This window comes from Trichechus manatus, unplaced genomic scaffold (assembly GCF_000243295.1).
Source record: "Trichechus manatus latirostris isolate Lorelei unplaced genomic scaffold, TriManLat1.0 scaffold00103, whole genome shotgun sequence".
In the NCBI taxonomy this organism is placed as follows: Eukaryota; Metazoa; Chordata; class Mammalia; order Sirenia; family Trichechidae; genus Trichechus; species Trichechus manatus.
This window is the reverse complement of record NW_004444039.1, coordinates 7,953,962-7,976,563: the sequence shown is the minus strand read 5'-3', so window position 1 is coordinate 7,976,563 and position 22,602 is coordinate 7,953,962. Positions and strand designations below refer to the sequence as shown.

Sequence of the window (22,602 nt, the reverse complement as noted above, 5' to 3'; positions counted from 1 at the left end):
TCCAAAAACTAAAAGCTTGTCTCAGGAGATGAGTTCCAGACCTGTGCTGTTCAGTATGGTAGCCATTAGCCACAGGTGGCTGTTTAGCCCAACATACGTGTTGTGAGTGCAAAATACACACCAGACTTCCAAGACGTACTACGAGAGGGAAAAAAAGAATATAAAATAAATATTTTGGATATATTTGTTAAAATAAAATATATTACTAAAATTGTTTTTATAGCTATCTTTCTTTTTACTTTTTACAATATGTCTACCAAAATTTTTTTTTTTTAAGAAACAGAAATTTATTTTCTCACAGTTTAGGAGGCCGGAAGTCTGAATTCAGAGTGCCGGCTCTAGGGGAAGGCTTTCTTTCCCTGTTGGCTCTGGAGGAAGGTCCTTGTCTCTTCTGAGCTTCTGCTCCTGGGCGATCTTCATGTGGCTTGGCATCTCTCTTCCCTCATCTCTGCTTCTTTTGCTTGCTCGTTTAATCTCTTTTATAACTCGAAAGAGATTGATTTAAAACACACCGTATGCTAATCTACTCTCATTAACATAAAAAAGACAACCCATTCTCAAACAGGTTTATAACCACAAGCATAGAAGTTAGGATTTATAACACATATTTTTGGGGGACACAATTCAGCCGGTAACATTCCACCCTTTGTCCGCCCCAAATTCATGTCCTCCCACATGCAAAACACATTCACCCAATCACATCATCCCAAAAGTCTTAACTCCAAGTCCAAAATCTCATCTTGCAAATCATCTAAATAAAATGTGAGTGAAACTTTAGGCATATTCCATCCTGGGGCAAAATTCCTCTTCATCTGTGAATCTGTGAAATCTAGATTACAAGGTGTCTGTTTCCAGAGTACAGTGGTGGAACAGGCACAAAGTAGATATTTCCATTACAAATGGGAGAAATTTGAGGGAAATAAGAAGTAACAGGCACCAAAGCCCAAAACCCAAGAGAACAAATTAAATAAGCTCCCAAGGCTTGAAAATAGTCCTCTCTTCTCGAGACCATGTAGGCAATGGCCCTGCTCTCCAGATTCTGGGTGTTGGCCATGCCCTCTGGATTCTGGGTGGAGGCCCCTTAACCCTGGGCGTCAGCTTCACCTTCCAGGGCAACTCTGCTCATGTAGCTAAAAGTGACAGGAACTCAGACTATATTAACCCAAAGATAAATGTATTATAAGGATTCTAGGATGTCTCAAAGAACTCAAGGGCAGGAAGTAGCTGGACTTCTAATGTAGTCATGCCCCCCTGTCTCCCACCTCCTGTCACAGTCCTCTTGTGTGTCTCCTTCATTTGTCTCTCTCACTACAGACCAGCTCTCTCTGATTCTCTGGTCCACATGGTTAGAAACATGCCCTCAACATGTCCCAGATTTAGGCATCAGTCATCAGACAAAGACTGGTTAGACTTATTTAGACCCAAATCTAAAAATCCCGTATCAGACCTCCACTGTGGGATCAATTAACTGTGGCCAGGGGATTAGGAACTGGTAGTGGTCCAGCTTGAGCCCCTGTGCCTCTCCCCTGCCTCTGCCCCTGAGCAGTCAGTACTGAGGAATATACCGAGGAAGAGAAAAACATGGCAGCACTCATGGGAACCAAATGGCTGACTGGAGGACAGGAGAATTCCTCGAAAGAACAAGCGGTATTTCTAGAATAAATTGGAGTTCTGGGCAAAAATAAAAGTAAAAAAAGAGTAGGTGTTCATTGTAGCTCCTCTCCATCCACACTGGGGTGCATAGTAGAAGCTTTGACCATTATCATTAAACCAAAACCAAACCAGTTGCCATCAAGTTGATTCTGGCTCCTGGTGACGTATGATGATTATCATAATGATCTGCTCATTGTCCACTTATTCTCTTGTGCCCGTTCAGTCCATCTTCCACATCACTGCCACAGTGGTGGTTCCAAAATGAGAATAGGATCCTGTCACTTGCCAACAAGCTAAATAACAGGCTTCTTAATAAGGCACATAAAGCCCTACATGATCTGGTCTTAACCTGTTCCTTCAGCTTTTTCTCTCTCTCCCCTTGCCTGCTGCTCTTTGCACCCTGCTCCAATCACACTCAACTCCTTATCTCTGTTGCTTGCAAGCTTTGCCCTTTATGGAATGCCTTTTCTACTTGTCTACTCAGCAGTTATCTTTCAAAATTCAGCCCAAGCTTTTCCTCTTCTAGAGCCCTTTCCTGAGTTCCTCCCTACAGTTGAGTTATTCCATTTCTTTCTTCCTGCCGGACCGCATATTGAATTCTACACCATCATCCCTTACTGCCTTCTTTACTTTCCTTGGTGGTTTTTGCTGTTGTTAGTTGCTGTCAAGTTGGCTTTGACTCGCGGCGACTTTAGGTAAAACAGAACGACGTGTTGCCTGGTTCCGTGCCATCTTCGTGATTGGTGGCAAGGGCGAGTCCGTTGTCGCAGCTGTTGTGTCAATCCATGTCATTGAAGTTTTCTCTTGTTTTCGTTGACCGTCTACTTTACCAACGATGATGTCCTCTTCTAGCAATTGGTCTTTTCTGATGCCATGTTTAGAGCAAATGAGTCAAAGTCTCGCCATCCTCACTTCTAAGGAACGTTCTGGTTGTATTCCACCTAAGACCGATTTGTTCATTCATTTGGCAGTCCACCGTATATTTGATGTTCTTTGCCAATACCACAGTTCGAATGCATCAGTTCTCGTCTTCCTTTTTCATTATCCAACTTTTGCAAGCGTATGAGGTGATTGGAAAGACCATAGCTTTTGTCAGAGGCACCTTCGTCATCAGAGTGACGTCTTTGCTTTTTAACGCTTTAACGAGGTCTTCCGCAGCAGATTTGCCCAGTGCGGTACATCGTCTGATTTCTTGGACTGCCGTTTCCATGGACGTTGATCGTTGATCCAAGTAGAATGAAATCATCAACAGCTTCAATTTCTTTTCCATTTATCATTAAGTTATTTGGTTACTTCCCTGTAATAGGGTGTGATCTTTAAGACTGGGAGCTGTCATTTCTGCCTTAGCCAGCCCATAATAACTGCTCAGTGAATGCTTTTATTAAATGAATGCAAAGATGAATCCGTTCTTTAGAGAGACGTCTTCTCCCTGCTGCCTTAGAAATGTCCATCGCAATGCAGAGCGTTCCTTGCCACAGCACAGTCGCTTCCTACACCAGATTGTGCATTCCCTGAAGTCGGAGACAATGCCTTATTCCTTGTAGGTGTGCAGCAGATGCTGTTGCCTTGCTCTGAATCTTGAAGGGGCTTTGACATCTTCACAGTCAGGCCATGTTGACTGTGTAATCCAAGACATTGTTTGCTCTGCATACATAGGCCTCTGTACGTAAAGGAAATGATGAATTACATTGCAAAAAGGCAGTAGATACTTGACAGATTTTTAAATGAGAAGGCAGCATCTGTCAGTAGAATTCACCAATACTAAGGATGATCATTCTGATGCTCATTCTTTGGTGCCCAGTAACAGATACCCTCAAATACAGGCCAGACTGAGTGCTGGCCCCGGTGATCAGACAGACAGGCTTTCTGTGTTGAGTTGCCTTTCAGTTTCTTTCTGGCTCCTCTAAGATGAATGAAGTTGAACGCTTCATTTTTTTTTAACTACCTCTTCACATCTCTGATATTAGGAGAAAGAGATGAAAGGGAACAAAGTGCTGAAACTTGGCGTTAAAAGGAAAATTTAGACATGAAATGAAATATCGTAATTTTGGTTTTTTTTTTGTCTGGCTCAAGTCTCATACCACAGTGTAGTGAAATGTGCGCACATTTGGTGTGTGTCTTTCATGCTAATTGTCTTTCAGTGACAAATGTGAAAAGTAACCACGATAGAGGCCCCCGGAAACCAGTATGTACGGTATTTCTAAAACCAGAGACCTGAGCGTTTGCCCAGAGATCTCAGGTCTGATTTTTCAAAGCGGGTAGCGTCTAGGACAGGCTGTTAGTGGTAGCTGGGGCTGCAGATGTGAACAGAGGATGGATTGTATAAAGAGAGGAGGAAGACAGGATAGAATGAGAGGAGAGAGACACACTCCCACCCGCAGCATGAAGCAAGCTCACATAGAGGGGATTTTTCCTCCCAGGGAATCCTTTTTGAGTCTGGTCTTGGGAACGAATAGGTAGTATGTTTTTCATTGATGCTTCTGAGACAGAACTAAACAGTCGGTAGCAACTCTTCTCTCACCTGCTATGGACCGTTTTTGCCTATTCCTTCTCTCTCCATTTTGTTCAGTAAGTGTTTATTGAGCACCTGTGAATTGGGTCCTGTTCCTGGAGGAAATAAAGGCATGAGTTAGCACAGTCCTGGCTTCAGGAAGCCTGGTAGCTTGGTTAGAATATACAGTGCTTAGCCTGGCGCCTGAGGAGGCCTGTGGCACCATGGTTAAGTGCTGGGATGCTAACTGAAAGGTTGGTGGTTTGAACCTACCCAGCAGCTCTGTGGGACAGAAGACCTGGCAGTCTGCTCCCGTAAAGATTACAGCCTAAAAAACTCTACGGGGCAGTTCTGCTCTGTCCTGTAGGGCCGCTGTGAGTCAGAATCGACATGATGGTACACAGCAACAGCCTGATGCTTGATGCAAATAAACACTCCATAAGCGGTGGCTGTGTTGTTAACGGAGGAGAGGAGCCCATAGTGGATAATGCTAAAGCCGATAATATCAGCTGCTATACACTGAGTTACTACTATGTGCCTAGTATTGTATTAGTAGGTATTTTACTTGGGAGCCCTAGTGGCGTTAAGAGCGCGGTTGCTAAACAAAAGGTCAGCAGTTCGAGTCCACCAGCCGCTTCTTGGAGACTCTGTAGGGCATGTCTGCTCTGTCCTGTAGGGTTGCTAGGAGTTGGAGTCAACTCGACAGCAATGTTGTTTTTTTTTTCCCCCCTGGCCCAGCATTATATTAGTAGGTATTTTAGTTTAGTTCCCACCAGACCAGTTGCTACCCCATGTGTGTCAGGGGAGAACTGTGCTCCGCAGGGTTTTCAGTGGCTGATTTTTTGGAAGGAGATCAGCAGGCCCTTCTTCTGAGGTGCCTCGGGGTGGACTTGAACCTCCACCCGTTTGATTAGCAGCCCAAAGTGTTAACTGTTTGCATCGCCCAGGGTCTAAATTCCCACAGACGATCCCACTTCCATGCCCAGAGGAGGGAATAATTACTTTTCAGACAGCAAGTCAAGGAAGCCTTGGAGGAGGTGACATTAGGCAGACCTTGAAGAATGAGTTGTAGCTCAGTGGGCAGGAAGGGGAGGAGAGAGAGGCAGTTAGCGGAAGAGAGTCCCTTATAGCTCTACGTTTTCTTCCCTTCTTTTTCCTGTGGACTTCCCACTGCGCTCAGTGTGCCCAGAAGGTTTCTCGGTCATTAGCGGAGGCTTTCAGAACTGAAGAAGTGGCTGGCCCTTGACATAGTGGGCAGCTGAATAGGGGGGCTTCCTCCCACCTCTTTGGGAAAGGGGTACGAGTCCAAGAAACACAAAATGATGTCTGCAGGGTGACAGCAGTCTAGGTGGTCCCACTGGTGAAGTGAAAACAAGCTTTGACAGAGTGCTGTTGTAGTACCCGCTATCCTGGCGGTGTTGCTGGAGGATTTATACTCATTTCTGTGCAGTATTGTAGGCAGACATCATGCAGGAAAACAAAGATTTACAAGATCATTTAAAAAGTAATTCACCAGGAAGTTGGTTTTGAAAAGTAAACTCTGAGAGTATTTTTGGTTGGTGGAATTATGGACAATGAAAACATAAAGAAAATAAAGGCCTTGTCCACTAGTAATTAATGATGTAGCAGAACAAAGGGAAATAGAGATGTATATATACACACATACATACATATGAGCATACATATGTATACATATGTCCATGCAAAATCTGGTTAGACAGGTATGGAATTCAGAGCAATAAGCAATAGTATCCCTAAGAAAGTTTTCATAAGGGAGTGACATTTGTGATGACGTTGTCATTGTTTGTTAGTTGCTACGACGTTGTTTCGACTCACAGGGACCTTATAGGTAACAGAATGAAACACCGCCTAGTCCTGTGCGTCTTCATGATCGTTGGTATGTTTGAGTCCATTGTTGTGGCTTCTGTGTAATGCCCTGCAACTTAGGGGCTCAGATGACACCGGAAGATTTTAATAAGGAGAGATTGAAAGAGAGTGGACTTGGACTCAGTCTACAAAAAACATCTAACGTGTATATTCAAAAATATTTCCTTGCGTAAAAGTATTATCTCGACATAATAAATATTGGATTAATCACCTTGTGCCTGAGAAGACAGTGTGAAGGGTATTAAAATGATTTTGGGGAAAAAAATTGTATTTTTTCAAGAATAATAATTGTTTCATTTTTGTCTTTTTAACTAGTCTGTAAGCAACTAGAGGACAGAAAACATGCCTAATACATATTTGAGTTCCCTACAGCCCCTAAAATGAGAGAATTGGCAAATGGGCAATTTGTTGATTGCTTTCTGGGTTAAACATTTTACAACTGGAGAGCATATTAGTGAAAGGATAGAACTAGAAGGATGAATGAAAGGATGCAGAAGTAATGCAGTTTAAGTATCTTCACATTTGACGTCTGCGGATCAGGAAAATGATTACAGATCACATCTCTGAAGCATTCTGTTTCTTCGAGGAACGTAGAAGAAGTTTCTTTTTTTACCCGTAAACTGATCGCCACTGAAATGCCAGCAGAGATAGCGCTTTAAGATACAGGTAGCGTTCAAGTATATGCAGCATCCTGCTGGCAAGTCCTGGAGCTCCATTGCCTCAGAATATATATCGCTCAACACATTGGCCTTATTAAAAATAGCTTGTAGTAACTTTACTAGCTGTTCAGTGGTTCCCCAAAATGCAGAACTAACATTTTTTTAAGAGAGTGATGAAGGTGGAGCAGATGTGTACAGCAGGCTGTAGGGAATTAAATGCTGGTGTGAGTTTGACAAGTTGCAAACGATGAGGAAGGAGTGGGATTCTGAGAAGGTCGGTCAAGTTTTGTGGAAAACAATGAAGACGATGGCTTTCAGATTGTAAAAACGACTAGAGAACATCTGTACTTTTGGCTGTTTTTCTAACTGAAGGCTCTTGGAAGCTATGAATGCCTTTACAAAACACGTTCTCACAATGTTGGTCTACATTGACGAAATATAAAATTTATACCTATTTCCGTACTTGATTTATTTTTTACTCAGTTGTGTGTATTGGAAAGTTCCTCGTCTTCCACACTTCAGTTAAGATATTATTGACTTTGTAATGAGCAGATGATAAAAGCACGTAGGGATTCTAATGAAGTAAGTTAGAAGTCTTAACACATTTCTGTAATATAACATGCTCGTTTTGGAAAAAAAATTTTGTTTTCTTTTTTGTTCAAAGTAGTCGGCTTCCAAGGAATAACTCTCAAGAAAATAGTTCTGTTATCTTTTCTGAATTTTGATTTGGGAGATCAAAACATCTGTAAGACCTCAGAAAATCATGGTTACCAAAATTAACTTGAGTGCCCCTTTTGTAACAAGTCTTTTATTATTCAGTAATAACATTTGTCCATGAAAACAAGCATAATAGTTCCTGAGTAATTTGTTAGTAGTAGTAACAAGATTGCAAGGGAAGTGATTGGATTACCCGAGTCAGAGAAATTGTTTTAAACATCCTTAAAACTGTGGTCTAACAGTCATAACAGGTAATTGTTTGACCAACAGCCAGACAAGTAATTTTTCTAATTTTGGTGTAAGCTACAAATTATACACGATGTGGCCATACTTGTTTATCCACCCGACTTACACAGTGGTGATGTTGAGGGAATCCCCGTTCTCATCTAGTAGCCAAACTCATATTTTACCGTTGAAGAAACCAAGGTCTCCCAAAACATGAATCTGAAAGCATTGAAACATCTAAAAATATATTCTGTAATTTGAACTCCTTGTTCATAACAGTTCTCACATCCGTTCCGTCTTCTTGTCTGCGTTCCAGTTTCTTCCCCTGTAGTGTTTACTAATTGAAAAAACATTGCGTCAGTGAATATCCTAGACTAGGTGCGCAGCCAGGCGCTGTGAGGTGCATGAGACGTAGTCCCTGCCCCGGAGGAGCTCAGCATTTAGAGTTGGAGGTAAGACCCACCCGGAAGAACTGAGGTTAAAACAGGACTGTATGTGAACTAGTGCCTCATGAGCTACAAAGCGGTAGAATTTCATAGAAGGGGGAGATCATGCCCAACTGAGATAAAAACAAAAACAACAAAACTTAAAGCAAGACTTTTCTATTCACTCTGTTTGTGTTTTAGGGAAATCACTCAGATTGCTTGGCTTTAACTTTTTTTATTTGTAAATGTTTAGTAAAATACTAACCTGCACTTCCTAACCGATTTGAGGAATGACCGTGGTCAAATGGCAATCATCAAACATTTTGAGATTCAAGACATAATTCAGTTCAGGGAGAGGCTGGCATTTTGGCAAGCAAAGAGCAGTTTTATCTGCCAGCACTGTCAGAGCCCCTTTCTCCTCTGCAGGGTTTTAACACGTGTCTGAAGTTTAGGGGACAAAATACTTAAAATGAAATGTTTTCATCTACCTTTTAAGAGGCAAGGATGGTGAGACTGTGTCTCACATACTTTGGACATGTTGTCAGGAGGGATCAGTCCCTGGAGAAGGGCATCATGCTTGGTAGAGGGTCAGCGAAAAAGAGGAAGACCCTCAACAAGATGGATTGATACAGTGGCTGCAAAAAATGGGCTCAAGCGTAAGAACGATTGTGAGGATGGTGCAGGACAGGGCAGGGTTTCCTTCTGTGGTGCACAGGGTCGCTATGAGTCCGAACCGACTCGACAGCACCTAACAACAACCTTTTTATTAAAATAGCTTTCAACTATTAACTGTTAGAAATGGAAGTTGATTCAGATTTTGAAATGCTTCTTAGTGACAGGTGGATCCTCATATTTGGGGTGGATTTCAATAAGGAGCATTACTGGGAATGTAAATCTAGCTTTCTTACTTTATATGCAGGATAGCAAATTGTTAAAACTAAGTTTGAGGTAGGCATGAATAATTAGCATTAGGAAGTGAATGATTATTCCATTATGTATATCAACTACTGAGAGGAATTATTTGAGATCCCAGAAGAAAACAGTAAAGATAGTTAAAAAGTAGAAAATAGCCTCTATTGGCCATTTAAAGTAAGGGGAGTTGATTTAGTCAAAAGGAAAGGATAATGTCCTGGGAATGAGAGTTAAGTGTTATGAGATGCTATTAAAGGGAGGTTGTGGATTCTCCTTTTCTGGAAATGTTTGAAAACAAGACAGATCTTCATCTCTCAGGAGAAGTGTTGGAGTTGTGTTCTGCCCAGAGGCAGGAAGATTAACCGGATTATGCCTGTGTGGTCCTTGGAAGAGCCTTAGAATGCAGTAAATATTCCTCAGTGTGTTGGCTGAAACTAGTGTTTCGTAGTTGGGGTTTTTTAATTTTTTCTTTTATTGTGCTTTAGGGGAAAGTTTACAGAACAAATTAGTTTCTCGTTCAACAGTTTATGCACAAGTTGTTTTGTGACATTGGTTACAGTCCCTGTGACATGTCAACAGTCTCCCCCTCTCCACCCTGGGTTCCTGGTTTCCATTTGTCCCATTTTCCTCTCCCTGCCTTCTCATCTTCGCTGTTTGGCAGGTGTTGCCCATTTGGTCTCATTTACATGATTGAGCTCGGAAGCACAGTCCTCACGTGTGTGATTGTTTGTTTCATAGACCTGTGTAATCTTTGGCTGAAGGGTGAACTTTGGGAGTGACTTCAGTTCTGAATTAAAAGGGTGTCTGGGGCCACAGTCTCGGGGTTCCTCCAGGCTCTGTCAGACCAGTAAGTCTGGTCTTTTTTTTTGTAAATTTGAATTTTGTTCTACATTTTTCTCCCGCGCTGTCCGGCACCCTCTATTGTAATCCCTGTCAGAGCAGTCAGTGGTGGTAGCTGGGCTCCATCTTCTTGTTCTGGGCTCAGACTGGTGGAGGCTGTGGTTCGTGTGGTCCATTAGTGGTTTTCTTTATTCTCCTTTGCTGCAGATGGTACGGGATCAGTAGATGTATCTTAGATGTCCGCTCGCAAGATTTTAAGACCCAAGACGCTACTCACCAAAGTAGGATGTTATACCAATTGACCTAGATGTCCCCCGAGGCCATGGTCCCAGTCTTCAGCCCAGTAACTGGGTCCCTCAGGGTGTTTGGATGTGTCTGTGAAGTTTCTGTAACTTTGCTTTGGTCACATTGTGTTGGCTTCCTCTGTAATGTGTACTGTCTTACCCTTCACCAAAGTTGCCGCTTACCTACTATCTAGTTAGTGATTTCCCCTCTCCACCCCTCCTCTCCCTCGTAACCATCAAAGATTGTTTCTTTCTGTTTGTAAACCTTTTCTTGAGTTTTTATAATAGTGGTCTCATGCAGTATTTGTCCTTTTGTGATTGACTTACTTCATTCAGCATAATGCCCTCCAGAGTCATCCCTGTTGGGAGCTGTTTCGGGACTTCATCATTGTTCTTTATCATTACATAGTATTCCATTGTGTGTATGCACCATGATTTGTTTATCCATTCATCTGCTGATGAGCACTTAAGTTGTTCCCATGTTTTTGCTATTGTGAATAATGCTGCAGTGAACATGGGTGTGCATATGTCTGTTCGTGTAACAGCTGTTATTTCTCTAGGATATATTCCTGGGAGTGCGATTGCTGGATCGTATGGTATTTCTATTTCTAGCTTTGTAAGGAGGCGCCATATTGTTTTCTGTAGTGGTTATACCATTTTACATTCCCACCAGTAATGTGTAAGAGTTCCAATTTCCCTGCAACTTTTCCAGCATTTGTGATTTTCTGTTTTTCTTTGATTTGTGCCAGTAAGGTCAGGGTGAGATGGTATCTCACTGTAGTTTTGATTTGCATCTCTCTAATGACTAATGACTGCAAGCATTTCCATATGTGTCTGTGAACCGCCTGAATGTCTTCTTTGGTGAAGTGTCTGTTCATATCCTTTGTCCCTTTTTAAATTGGCTTATTTATCTTTTCGTTATTGAGATGTTGAAGTATTCTGTAGATTTTAGAGATTAGACCCTTGCTGGATATGCCATAGCCAAAAATTTTTTCCCAGTCTGTAGGTTCTCTTTTTACTCTTTTGATGAAGTCTTGATGAGCATAAGTGTTTAATTTTTAGGAGCTCCCAGTTATCTAGTTTATCTTCTGGTGTTTGTGCGTTGTTAGTTATGGTTTGTATCCTATTTATGCCATAGCTTAGGGCCCCTAGTGTTGTCCCTATTTTTATTTCCAGGATCCTTATAGTGTTTTGTTTTTTTTTTTAAACTTGGTTATTATAAGAATAGAATGAATGTCTAAGTAACAAAATTAAATTTGCATCTGGGGTTGATGGTGTAAGGTGTGTGCATTATATATACCTCAATCAGTTTGAAAAGCATTAAAATAAAGTATATGTAGTGCTGAAACTATCCAGAACATGACTTAGACTTGTACGATGTAGAAAGTACCTACATTATTGCAAGGTCTCAATGCCTTTAATCATTCAATAAGTAACTATAAAGCAACCATTGTGAACACTGAAGGATATAAAGATGAATTAGATATGGTTCCGCCTTCAAGGAACTTAGTCTGCCGGTGGAGATAAGACATATACACGGATCACATGCGCAGTTAAGTGTAAAGTGAAATAAATGGAATAGTAACCATAGCAATGGATTAAACAGTGTTGTGAGATTTCAGAGAAGGGAAAGTTCATTCTTTTGGAATTAACCAAGGAATCCTTCCTGGAAGGAAATGTATTGAACTGAGTGTTAAGGAGTGAGAAGCATTTTGAATGTGGAAACGAAGAAGAGAACAAGGACAGAGGTGGCATTGTACCTAGTAGTTCCGAGGTGAGGACAAGTTCAGCTGGAGTGTTAGGAAGCTGGGGGAATCAGCTACAAGTGCCATGTTGTGGCCCCTTCAAATGCCAGGCCAGAGAGCCTGGGGTCTGTTGCTCTGTGCCTGTGATCCCCTGGAAATGAGCAAGCAGTAAACGATGCCATACACGGATGTTCATGGTTTGCTGTTTGGACTGAAGGAGGGAAAGGCTATATATACATAGCAAAGAGCCCAAGAAAGTGGCCGCTGAGTCATCTGGTCCAGAGCTTGCCAACGGGTATTCTGAGAAAGACTAGTTTCAAGGCATGTCAGTAGGTCTCCCTCAAAAAAGAGTTTCATTGCCAAAATTAATCGGGGAAATAAAAAGGTAAAACAATTAAATGGGTTGTTTTGCCGGAGGTGAGTCCGTGGGTGGTACAAATGGTTAACAAACATACTTGGCTGCTGACTGAAAAGTTGGAGGTTTGAGGTGCCTCAGAAGACAGGCCTGGCAATCTACTTCCAAAAAATCAACTATTGAAAACCCTGTGGAGCACAGTTCTACTCTGACACACATGGGGTCACCATGAGTCGGAGTTAACTTGAAGGTAACTGGTTGGTGGTGATTGTTTTTTTTTCCTTTGCTGGAGGACTCCTTAGAGGCTTTAATATGTACTGTGTACTGAGAATCTCAGATAGAGTCAAGTTTGCACCGTTTCCAACATGAATCTTTTATTCATGGACTATCTCCTTGGAACACACTTTGGGGAACATTGCCATATGCGTTTGCTAATACTGATTTGAACACAAGTGGTGGTCCATGTGTGGGAAACAGTGGTTAGATGGGCGTTGTAAGAGAGGAAGTACCAGCAATTCCTGGCTCCTAGCAGGCGTTCGTCAGCTCTACAGAAAGCTAGTGCATACAAGGGTAGATTATAGATTTGTTAATGATACTTGGCCCGAGATTGCATGCTGAAAGAGGAGAGGGAAAGGGGCCAAAATGGGGAGTCTTGAGTTTCCGCAACGTGAGGAATGAGAGCATCATGGAAAGACAGGAGGAGAAACTAGTGTCACGGAGAGCCGATGGTTTCGGTCTTCCCATGCTGAATTTGAGAAGTCACAGGAGGTCTGGCCAGAGTGTCCCACAGATGACGGAACTGTGGCTCTTGGGAGAGAAGTCTTTTTTTTTTCCTCACTAAATGTATCATTTAGAAAAAATGAAGTTCTGTTGCCTTGTTGCTTCAATTCTGGATATGTAGTAATTTTGATATACAGTTTATTGTGATACAGAAAGGTAATCATACGTTTGATCTAAAAGAAACTCAAGGGTTAACAAAGCACCAAACGGACAAACCCAGAAAAACTCGCTGCCGTGGAGTCGATCCCGACTCATAGCGACCCATAGGGTTTCCAAGGCTGTAAACCTCGATGGAAGCAGACGGCTACATCTTTCTCCTGGGGAGCTACTGGTGGTTTCAAACCACTAAACTTCCAGTTAGCAGTCGAACGCTTTAACCACTGCGCCACCAGGGCTCCTTACCAAACAGTGTTTTTCTAAATCAAACACTAGCAGACATCGCTCTCATTTTTATCAGTAATTTTTTGTTGTTGTTTGGGTTCTTTTTTGTAGTCATATGTACTCATGTAAAGTTAATTAACTTTTAAGTTTAATATTTTGTTTTTTTCATTCAGGTATTTGCCTTTGATTATTGCTTTTGGTCCATGGATGAATCTAACACTACAAAATATGCTGGTAAGTTGGTTATTTCTCTGCCACTGACTGTTGGGCCCCTGGCTGGCCTTTCTTCCATTAACTCTATTTTCCTGAATTATTCTGGAGTTTTGTTTTTCTTCTGAAACTTGTACTCATTCTTTCCAATTCTGCTTGTGGGATTTGAAGCCAGTGAGGTTGGTTTCAGAACTGGCCCTGTCTCTTACTGCTGAGAAGCCTTGACCCGTCTTTTAACCTCACTAAGCTTCATCTGAAAGGGGTGTTTAATCACTTCAGAGGCATTCCAAGAATTAGCAATAATGAGGGAACCACCTCAAGCTATAAATGGGGGCTGTTGTGATTATCACATGAGGAAGAGGTTTAATTTGTCATGCCTTTCCTGTGTACTGACTTTCTTTCTTTTTTTTTTTTAATTGTGTTTGTGGTGAAAGTTTACAGCACAAGTTAGTTTCTCATAGAAAAACTTATACACACATTGTTATGTGACCCTAGTTGCTCTCCCTGTGCTGTGACAGCACACTCCTCCTTTCCACCCCAGATTTCCCGTGTCCATTCAGCCAGCCCCTGACCCTCTCTGCCTTCTCATCTCACCTCCAGACAGGAGCTGCCCGTTTAGTCTCTTGTATCTGCTTGAGCTAAGAGGCACACTCTTCATGGGTATCATTTTATGTCTTATAGTCCAGTCTGTTCTTTATCTGAAGAGTGGGCTTCAGGAATGGTTTTAGTTCTGGGTTAACAGAGAGTCCAAGGGCCTTGTCTTCTGGGGTTCCTCCAGTCTCAGTCAGACCATTAAGTCTGGTCTTTTTATGTGAATTTGAGTTCTGCACCCCACTTTTCTCCTGCTCTGTCAGGGACTGTGTGTTGTATTCCCTGTCTGGGCAGACATTGGTGGTAGCCGGGTTCAGGCTGATGGAGTCTCTGGTTTACGTGGCCCTTTCTGTTTCTTAGGCTAACATTTCCCTGTGTCTTTGGTGTTCTTCATTCTCCTTTGCTCCAGGTGGGTTGGGACCAATGGATGCATCTTAGATGGCCGCTCGTAAGCTTTTAAGACCCCAGACGCCATGCACCAAAGTGGGATGCAGAACATTTTCTTAATAAACTTTTGTTATGCCAGTTGACCTAGATGTCCCCTGAAAGCATGGTCTCCAGACCCCCACCTCTGCTACTGTGTCCCTCGAAGTGTTTGGTTATGTTCAGGAAACTTCTTAGCTTTTGGTTTAGTCCAGTTGTGCTGACTTCGCCTGTAGTGTGTGCTGTCCTTCCCTTCACCTAAGATAATTCTTGTCTACTATCTAGTTAGTGAATAACCCTCCCCCTCCCTCCCCCCTTGTAACCGTCAAAGAATGTTTTCTTCCGTGTTTAAATCTTTTCTTGAGTTCTTCTAATAGTGGTCTCATACAATGTTTGTCCTTTTGCGATTGACTAATTTCACTCAGCATAATGCCCTTCAGATTCATCTATGCTGTGAGATGTTTTGTGGATTCATCGTTGTTCTTTATCGTTGCATAGTATTCCATTGTGTGAATATACCATAATTTATTTATCCATTTATCTGCTGATGGTTGTTTCCATCTTTTTGCTATTGTACACAATGCTGCAGTGAATGTGGGCGTGCGTATATCTATTCATGTGACGGCTCTTATTTCTCTAGGATATATTGCAAAGAATGGGATTGCTAGATTGTATGGTACTTCTATTTCTAACTTTTTAAGGAAGCGCCAAATTGATTTCCAAAGTGGTTGTACCATTTTACATTCCCACCAACAGTGCCTAAGTGTTCCAGTCTCCCCACAAGCTCTCCAACATTTATTATTTTGTGTTTTTTTGGATTAATGCTAGCCTTGTTGGGGTAAGACAGTACCTCATTGTAGTTTTGATTTGCATTTCTCTAATGGTTGATGATCGTGAGCATTTCCTCATGTGTCTGTTAGCTGCCTGAATGTCTTCTTTGGTGAAGTGTCTGTTCATATCCTTCGCCCATTTTTTAATTGTGTTATTTGTCTTTTTGCTGTTCAAGTTTTGCAGTATCTTGTAGATTTTAGAGATTAGACCCTGATGGGATATGTCGGAGCCAGTATTTTTTTCCCAGTCAATAGATTGTCTCTTTACTCTTTTAGTGAAGTCTTTTGATGAGCGTGTTTGATTTTTAGGAGCTCCCAGTTATCTAGTTTCTTTTCTGGTGTTTCTGCATTGTTACTTACGTTTCGTATTCTGTTTATGCTGTGTATTAGGGCTCCTAGCATTGTCCCTATTTTTTCTTCCATGATCTTTATCATTTAGATTTTATATTTAAGTCTTTGATAAGTTAGTTTTTGTACATGATGTGAGGTATGGGTCTCTCGTTTCAGTTTTTTGCAGATGGATATCCAGTTATGCCAGCACCGTTTGTTAAAGAGACTGTCTTTTCCCCAGTTAACAGACTTTGGGCCTTTGTCAACTATCAGCTGCTCAGAGGTGGCTGAATTGATGTCTGGATTCTCAATCCTGTTCCATTGGTCTGTGTGTCTGTTGCTGTACCATGTACTGACTGTCTTTACGCATCGTTCGGCATAAGCCAAGCCCAGGTGCCATTGGTTTCCAGAACCCACTCATGTACTGAGTTTCCAAAGCAGTCAGTACTGACATAAACTGCATATTCCTCAGGGAACTTTTCCTCCTGGCCCCACATTTCACAAGGGTTCCTGCCTTAATGTATTTTCTTCCCCATTCCATCGAACATGTCATCATTTATGATCCTAGGTGAATCTTAGGCTTTCCTCGGAACCTGTTATAGTTGCGTTTGTTTTAGTGGAAGTCTTTGATGCTTACCTACTGATTGTGCCCGCCCCTGCGTAGATATTTCATCTTAATGAATGTTGTCTTCTTATTTGTGCGTATATGAGTATCAGCTGAGTGACTTTCCCACTTAGTATTAAAAAGGAGAAGGAAAGAGATCTTAAAAGATTTGAAGAGAAAGGGACATTACTTATTTGTAGGGAATGAAATCTTTAAAAAATTGATAGCCTTTTCTTTGCCTTGGAAAGCAAACTTGTTGAGAAATTATTTGATACATAATTTTTTCAGAAATTAACATTCTTGCAGTAGGAGAATTCCTTCAGTTGCTCCTATTTGGGTAAATTAGCCCACCTTTCCAGAAACATCATTCCTGCAAGCTCAGCAGTGTATTTTGTTAAAGTAAATAAGTAGTATCTTAATGTGGGTTGTAATTAATTCGCCTGTTCTTTGGGACTTCAGATCGTAAATTCTAGAGTGTCTGGAGCAGTCTGCCTTGACTGTTAGCCCTGTGTGTGTTTGTGCTGGGAGTGTGCTTTTAGATTTAAGTAAACAACAAAAGTACGACATTTCCTGCTGGTTACAGAGACAGAGGGGGACAAATGCTATACAGAGACCAGTCTTTTGCTCTGTTCAATTAATGTTATGCAGATTCAGCCAGGTAGATCTTCCTGAACTAAAGCTCTTCTCATGCCGTTCTCAGATAGTTTCAAGGGCTCCTCATCACCTGTTGGATAAAACTGCAAACCCCTTGGGCTACCTTCAAGGTCGTTTATGATATGGCTCCAGTTCACTGCTCCCTGACTGTAGCGCCCATTCTGTGCCCCAGAGTCTGTTCTTTGTTTCTTTTATATAGTCTGGGAAGCCAGAAAGTCTCAGAACAACTCCCTAAGTGCTCATGTAACCCTTACCATGTGTGCAGACCAGGAGCTCCTTGAGAAACTCAAAAACAGATTTGGAGAGCAAAATTAATGTATATTAAACAATAGTAAACATTTTGATATATAGTGAAACTAAATTTTGCAGGTTTTATGTGCTGTAGAAATTCCGAGAAGAAGCAAAAATGTGGTAAGGCTGAAGTCTCCTGAGAAGACATCGTAGAGGAGATAGGACTTATACTGGGCATAAGTTAAGCCTAGGATTTCGATGAAGGTCAGTGTAGAGGGCATTAGTGAGAAGAGAGGAAGCAGCATGCTGTCAAGGAAAGCACATGGGCTCTGAAGTCAGACCTGGGTCTGCATCCCAGAACCACTGCTTTGGTTCTCTTGGATGATTTCTTTCATCTCTCGGAGCTGTAATTTCCTTTTCGTAAAACGGGAAAAATGGGAGTGATAATACTTACATGGTCACTGCAGGGGTTAAATAGGTAACATAATGTGCTGGTTAATGGAAGGCACCCGCAATCGGCGCTTCATTGGACTTGCCCTTCAGTGAAGGTGGTGGCTCTGTGGTTAAGAGCTCGGCTGCTAACCAAAAGGTCGCCAGTGTGAATCCACCAGCCTCTCCTTGGAAGCCTTATGGGGCAGTTCTGCTCTGTCCTGTCAGGTCACACCATCAGTCAGAATCCACTCGGCAGCAACGGGTTTGGTTTTTGGTTTCAGTGAAGTTGCAGAGGGGACTGAGTGTGGTGTCCAGCCCTGTTCTGGGTGGAAAGTGTGTGTTGGGGTGAAGCAGAGGAGACCTGTTTGTGCATGTTAAGTGAGACCAGATAATGGGAAATTCTAAAATGGACTGAGTGTAGACTGACGTAGTGTTCAGTAGGGGCTGCTGGAGTGAGGTGGTTAAAATAACGGTTATGGTGGTTGTACATCTCGAAGAATGTAATCGGTGTCACTGAATTGTACATGTAGACATTGTTGAATTGGTATATGTTCTACTGGGTGTGTTCTCAACAACAAAAATAAAATAAATTATTTAAAAAGTAATAGTGGCAGCCGAGGGAGATTGTTTTCATTGGATGACATCCTCCTTTATTGCTCGGAGAGACCGCTCTAGCCGTCTGCAGTGTATCACTCAGGTCCCTGGATATGGGACAAACTGTTTTCTTTTATCAGAAATTATCTCATTAAGTACAGATGATAAAACACTACACGTGAAACTCAAGATTTCTGTAGCTCTTCATTACAAATAGTTACGTTCAGAAATAAGAAAGATAAAAATGATTTTTTCATTGTGATAAATGTATATGTAGTAAAATATTCATCTTCTTAACATTCTTCATATGCACAATTCTGTGATATTATGTTTATCGTGTTGTTCAACCATCAGCATATGTGTTTCGAGATTTTTCCGTCACCCTCAACAGAAGCTCAGTGTCCCCTAGGCAATGAGTCCTCCTCCCCCCTCCTTCCCACCCACCCCTGGTAACCACTGATAAACTTGAGTCTCTATACACTTGCCTATTCCAGATATTTCATATAGTGGAATCATACAATAAAAATGATTTTTAAACGTGCTGATAACCATATTTATAAATTTCAGATTGCCTGAATCGCACTCAATAGCTTGTTCCAGTCATCTCTGAAGTAGGATTCTCCTGGCTCACAAAGCAATGTCTGTTTACAAAATTTGGGGGGAAATTCTTATTCTTTAGGTAGCCCTCATTATTATATAAATACATGACCACCTTAGCCAAAAGTATAGTTGTTTTTTTGCTGTTCCCTCAAGTTCGTTTTTAACCATTGTAAATAATCTGTCTAGTAAACATGTAACTAGTAGATTAGTTGATTGGCTTCTGTACTAATTTGGTTTTCTTTTTTGTTTCCATTAAAGAAAACCCTAAAACAAAAACAATTAGCAATTCCTTCTTAACTGTAAATAGAAGAGTTAAGATAGAAGCATTCATTCTCTTGTGGGAAAGAGAGGAAGAGGAGAAGGCTAAGCATTTACTTCCGGAAACCGACCTATTCCTCAGGCATAGTGAAGAATGGCGTCATTGATGTTGAATCGGAGTTCTCAAGGCAGCTTTCAGAGCTGGGGATGAGTGTGTGTGTGTGTGTGTGTGTGTGTGTGTGTGTGTGTGTGTGTGTGTGAGAGAGAGAGAGAGAGAAGGGCAGGGGATACGGATAAGAGCAGGGATTGATTGAGAGCAAAGAGAAGCAAGGCTCTAATTTTGTATTATGTTTGGCTGTTTATTAAAAGTTATAGCACGAGCCTCCTTTCTGATTTAGAAATGCATAATTATAGTATGTGTAATGGCGCTGCAGTGGGATGGTCAAAGAATGTGGGCTCTTAAGACAGACTACCTGAGTTCAAATCCTGGCACCACCACTTTCTATCTGAGGAAAGGCAGATGAGTTACTTAATCTCAAATCACTTCTGTTTCCTTGTGTGTCAAATAAGGATAGTAATAGTTTTGTCTCACAGGATGGATTTGAGGATCAGATGACCTGTTCATGTGAAGTGCTGACTAACCCAGTACCCGGCACTTAGATGGGCTTACTTGGTATTTACCATCTTTGTCATTGTTCCGTGGTGGCGGTGGTGGTAGCAGCAGCAGATTCAGAACTTTGGAAAGAAAATGCGTTGAGCTGGGATTTATGAGATCTGGTTTGGGCAGAAACTGCTAGACTTGGGCAAAATGACCTCTGTGTGTGGGTCTCTGTTTTCTCATCTGTGAAATGAGGAGATAGAGCCTAGAATGATCTCAGCTCCTCTTCAGCTGTCTGAGAAAACATGAATGGGACACTTCATGCTGGCTGCACAGCTGTTCAGGGGACTTTTCAGAGGAAAAGCACAGGCTTGTTTGTTGAGCCATTTGAATTGCACTGAATAATGCTCTGAGGCATTTTACACTTCAAATATCTCTTCCTGCAGTTACCTTAGGGCTAGGTAGCCATGGTAATGCTCGCCTGGCAGATAATTTTGAGTCTTTGAAGCAAAATACCCTTGTACTGTTGTTGTTGTCTTTGAGTTGATTTCGATTCACAGTGACCCCATATGTGCAGAGTGAACTGCTTCCTAGTGTGACCTTTTGGAACCAGATGGCCAGCCTTGTCTTCCAAGGTGCCTCTGGGTGGATTAGAACTATCAACCTTTCGGCTAGTAATTGAGCACTTAACCATTTGTGCTACCCTTGTACTGGGATGAAGAAAAAACAAAAAGTAACCTGTAGAATTACGCACTTTGTTGTCATTGTTGTTGTTAGGTGCTGTCGACTCAGTTCCGACTCATAGTGACCCCATGTACAACAAACAAAACCCTGCCTGGGCCTGCGCCATCCTCACGATCATTGCTGTGTTTCAGCCCATTGTTGCAGCCACTGTTGTCAGTCCACCTCGTTGAGGGTCTTCCTCTTTTTCACTGTCCCTCTACTTTTCTCAAGCCTGATGTCCTTCTCCAGATAATACGTCCTTCCAGGTAAAGCATCCAAAGTATGTGAGATGAAATCCTGCCATCCTTGCTTCCAGGGAGCACTCTGGCTACTTCTTCCAAGACAGATTGTTCATTCTTCTGGCCGTCCATGGTATAGTCAGTATTCTTCGCCAGCAACGTAATTCACAGGCATCAATTCTTCTTTAGTCTTCCTTATTCATTGTGCAGCTTTCACATGCATACGAGGCGATTAAAATACCATGACTTGAATGAGGAGCACCTTAGTCCTCAAAGTGGCGTCTTTGCTTTACTTTAAAGAACCTTTTGCAGCAGATTTGCCCAATGCATCGTTTGATTTCTCGACTGTTGCTTCCATGGGTGTTGATTGTGGATCCGAGTAAAATGAAATCCTTGACAACTTCAGTCTTTTCAACTTAAGATATTGTTTACTGGTCCAATGGTGAGGATGTTTTTTGTGTGTGTATCTTGATGTGTAACCCATACCTAAAGCTGTAGTCTTTGATCTTCGTCAGTAAGTGCTTCAGGTCCTCTTCATTTTCAGCAAGCAGGGTTGTGTCATCTGCCTATCGCAGGTTGTTAATGAGTCTTCCTCCAATCCTAATGTCGTGTTCTTCTTCATACAGTCCAGTTTCTAGGATTATTTGCTCAGCATACAGATTAAATAAGTATGGTAAAAGGATACAACTCTGATGCACACCTTTCCTGATTTTAAACCACGTGTTATCCCCTTGTTCTTTTCGAATGACTAAATGTACCTAAAACATGACATTTCTACGTACACCTGTGTAAACCCATGTCTCCCACAGCCCATATATACATGCACATATGCATAGATACACATTAAGGATTATAAAACTATTACATTATATCAAGTCCGGATAAACTGGAGAGCTGTGATAACATATAATAAATCAGTCTTTGTAAATGTTTAAGTCACTATGGATGGCAATTAAGGCATTCTCTCCAGTGAATCAGTGCGTGTATTTTTTCATCATTTTGCCTAAAATGTGTCATGTTGATAAGTAACAGTAACTGCCAGTAACCTTGACTCTTTTCTTTATCGTTAGGTAGTATTTTTATAACCTCATTTTTCTACAAACCCTCATACCACAATTAGAAAGCGAGCTGGTGCGGCAGACCCAGGGATCAGCTGGATGTGAACATTTCCTTACTGACCCGAGAGATCCTAAAGTGTTGACTTAGAAATTATGTAACCAATCTTGCCTTGTGGCATGTTGCTCAGACTTGCTGAAGTCATGTGTTTCAGGCACTGCTCATGTCTGCAATGCAGGAGGAAGGTTGCACTTCTGATTCTTGCTGTGTTTACCCTGCTTTCTGCTGAGAGGTGGCAGAGCAGCGGCTCCAGCCATGGGCTGTCACTGCAGGCAGAGCGGGCAGGTTAGATTCTGCTCCCATGATGGGAGGTCTGCTTTGCTCAAAGATAGAAATGATGTCTGTTTCACACTGTTTAACTGAAATGAGATCAGTCATGAGAAGGAGCACCAAAATTTACAGTCCAAAAGCCAGCAGAAGCAAAAATAGGATGGATTTTTTTGTTAGCAGAGTTCTGCCATGTCCCTTTGTTTTCTCATACTGTATTGGTTCACTGTTTTGCTCTTCAAGTGCTCTATGTGAATGAAGGTCAGATAGCTAGCAGTTACAAGAACAGTCTTTGACAGTATTGGGGAAACCAGCACAGCTTGTACGAGGAAAGGTCATGGAAGCTCCACAGACACTTCCAAACTCCCTGAGTGACTAAATTGCTGGGCGGAGGGCTGTGGGGACCATGGTCTCGCGGAACATCTAGCTCAATTGGCATAACATAGTTTATAAAGAAAATATTCTACATTCTACATTGGTGAGTAGCGTCTGGGGTCTTGAAAGCCTGTGAGCAGCCATCTAAGATACTCTACTGGTCTCACCCCTTC

General features: G+C 41.8%; 1 protein-coding gene across 1 annotated transcript in view; it reads left to right on the top strand.

The window, feature by feature from the left end:
- KIF13A (kinesin family member 13A) overlaps nucleotides 1–22,602 on the top strand; it is a 285,225-nt gene that overhangs the window by 114,150 nt on the left and 148,473 nt on the right. The window contains 1 exon segment of the mRNA XM_023737492.1: nucleotides 13,528–13,588. Coding sequence (XP_023593260.1) covers nucleotides 13,528–13,588 — 61 coding nt within the window.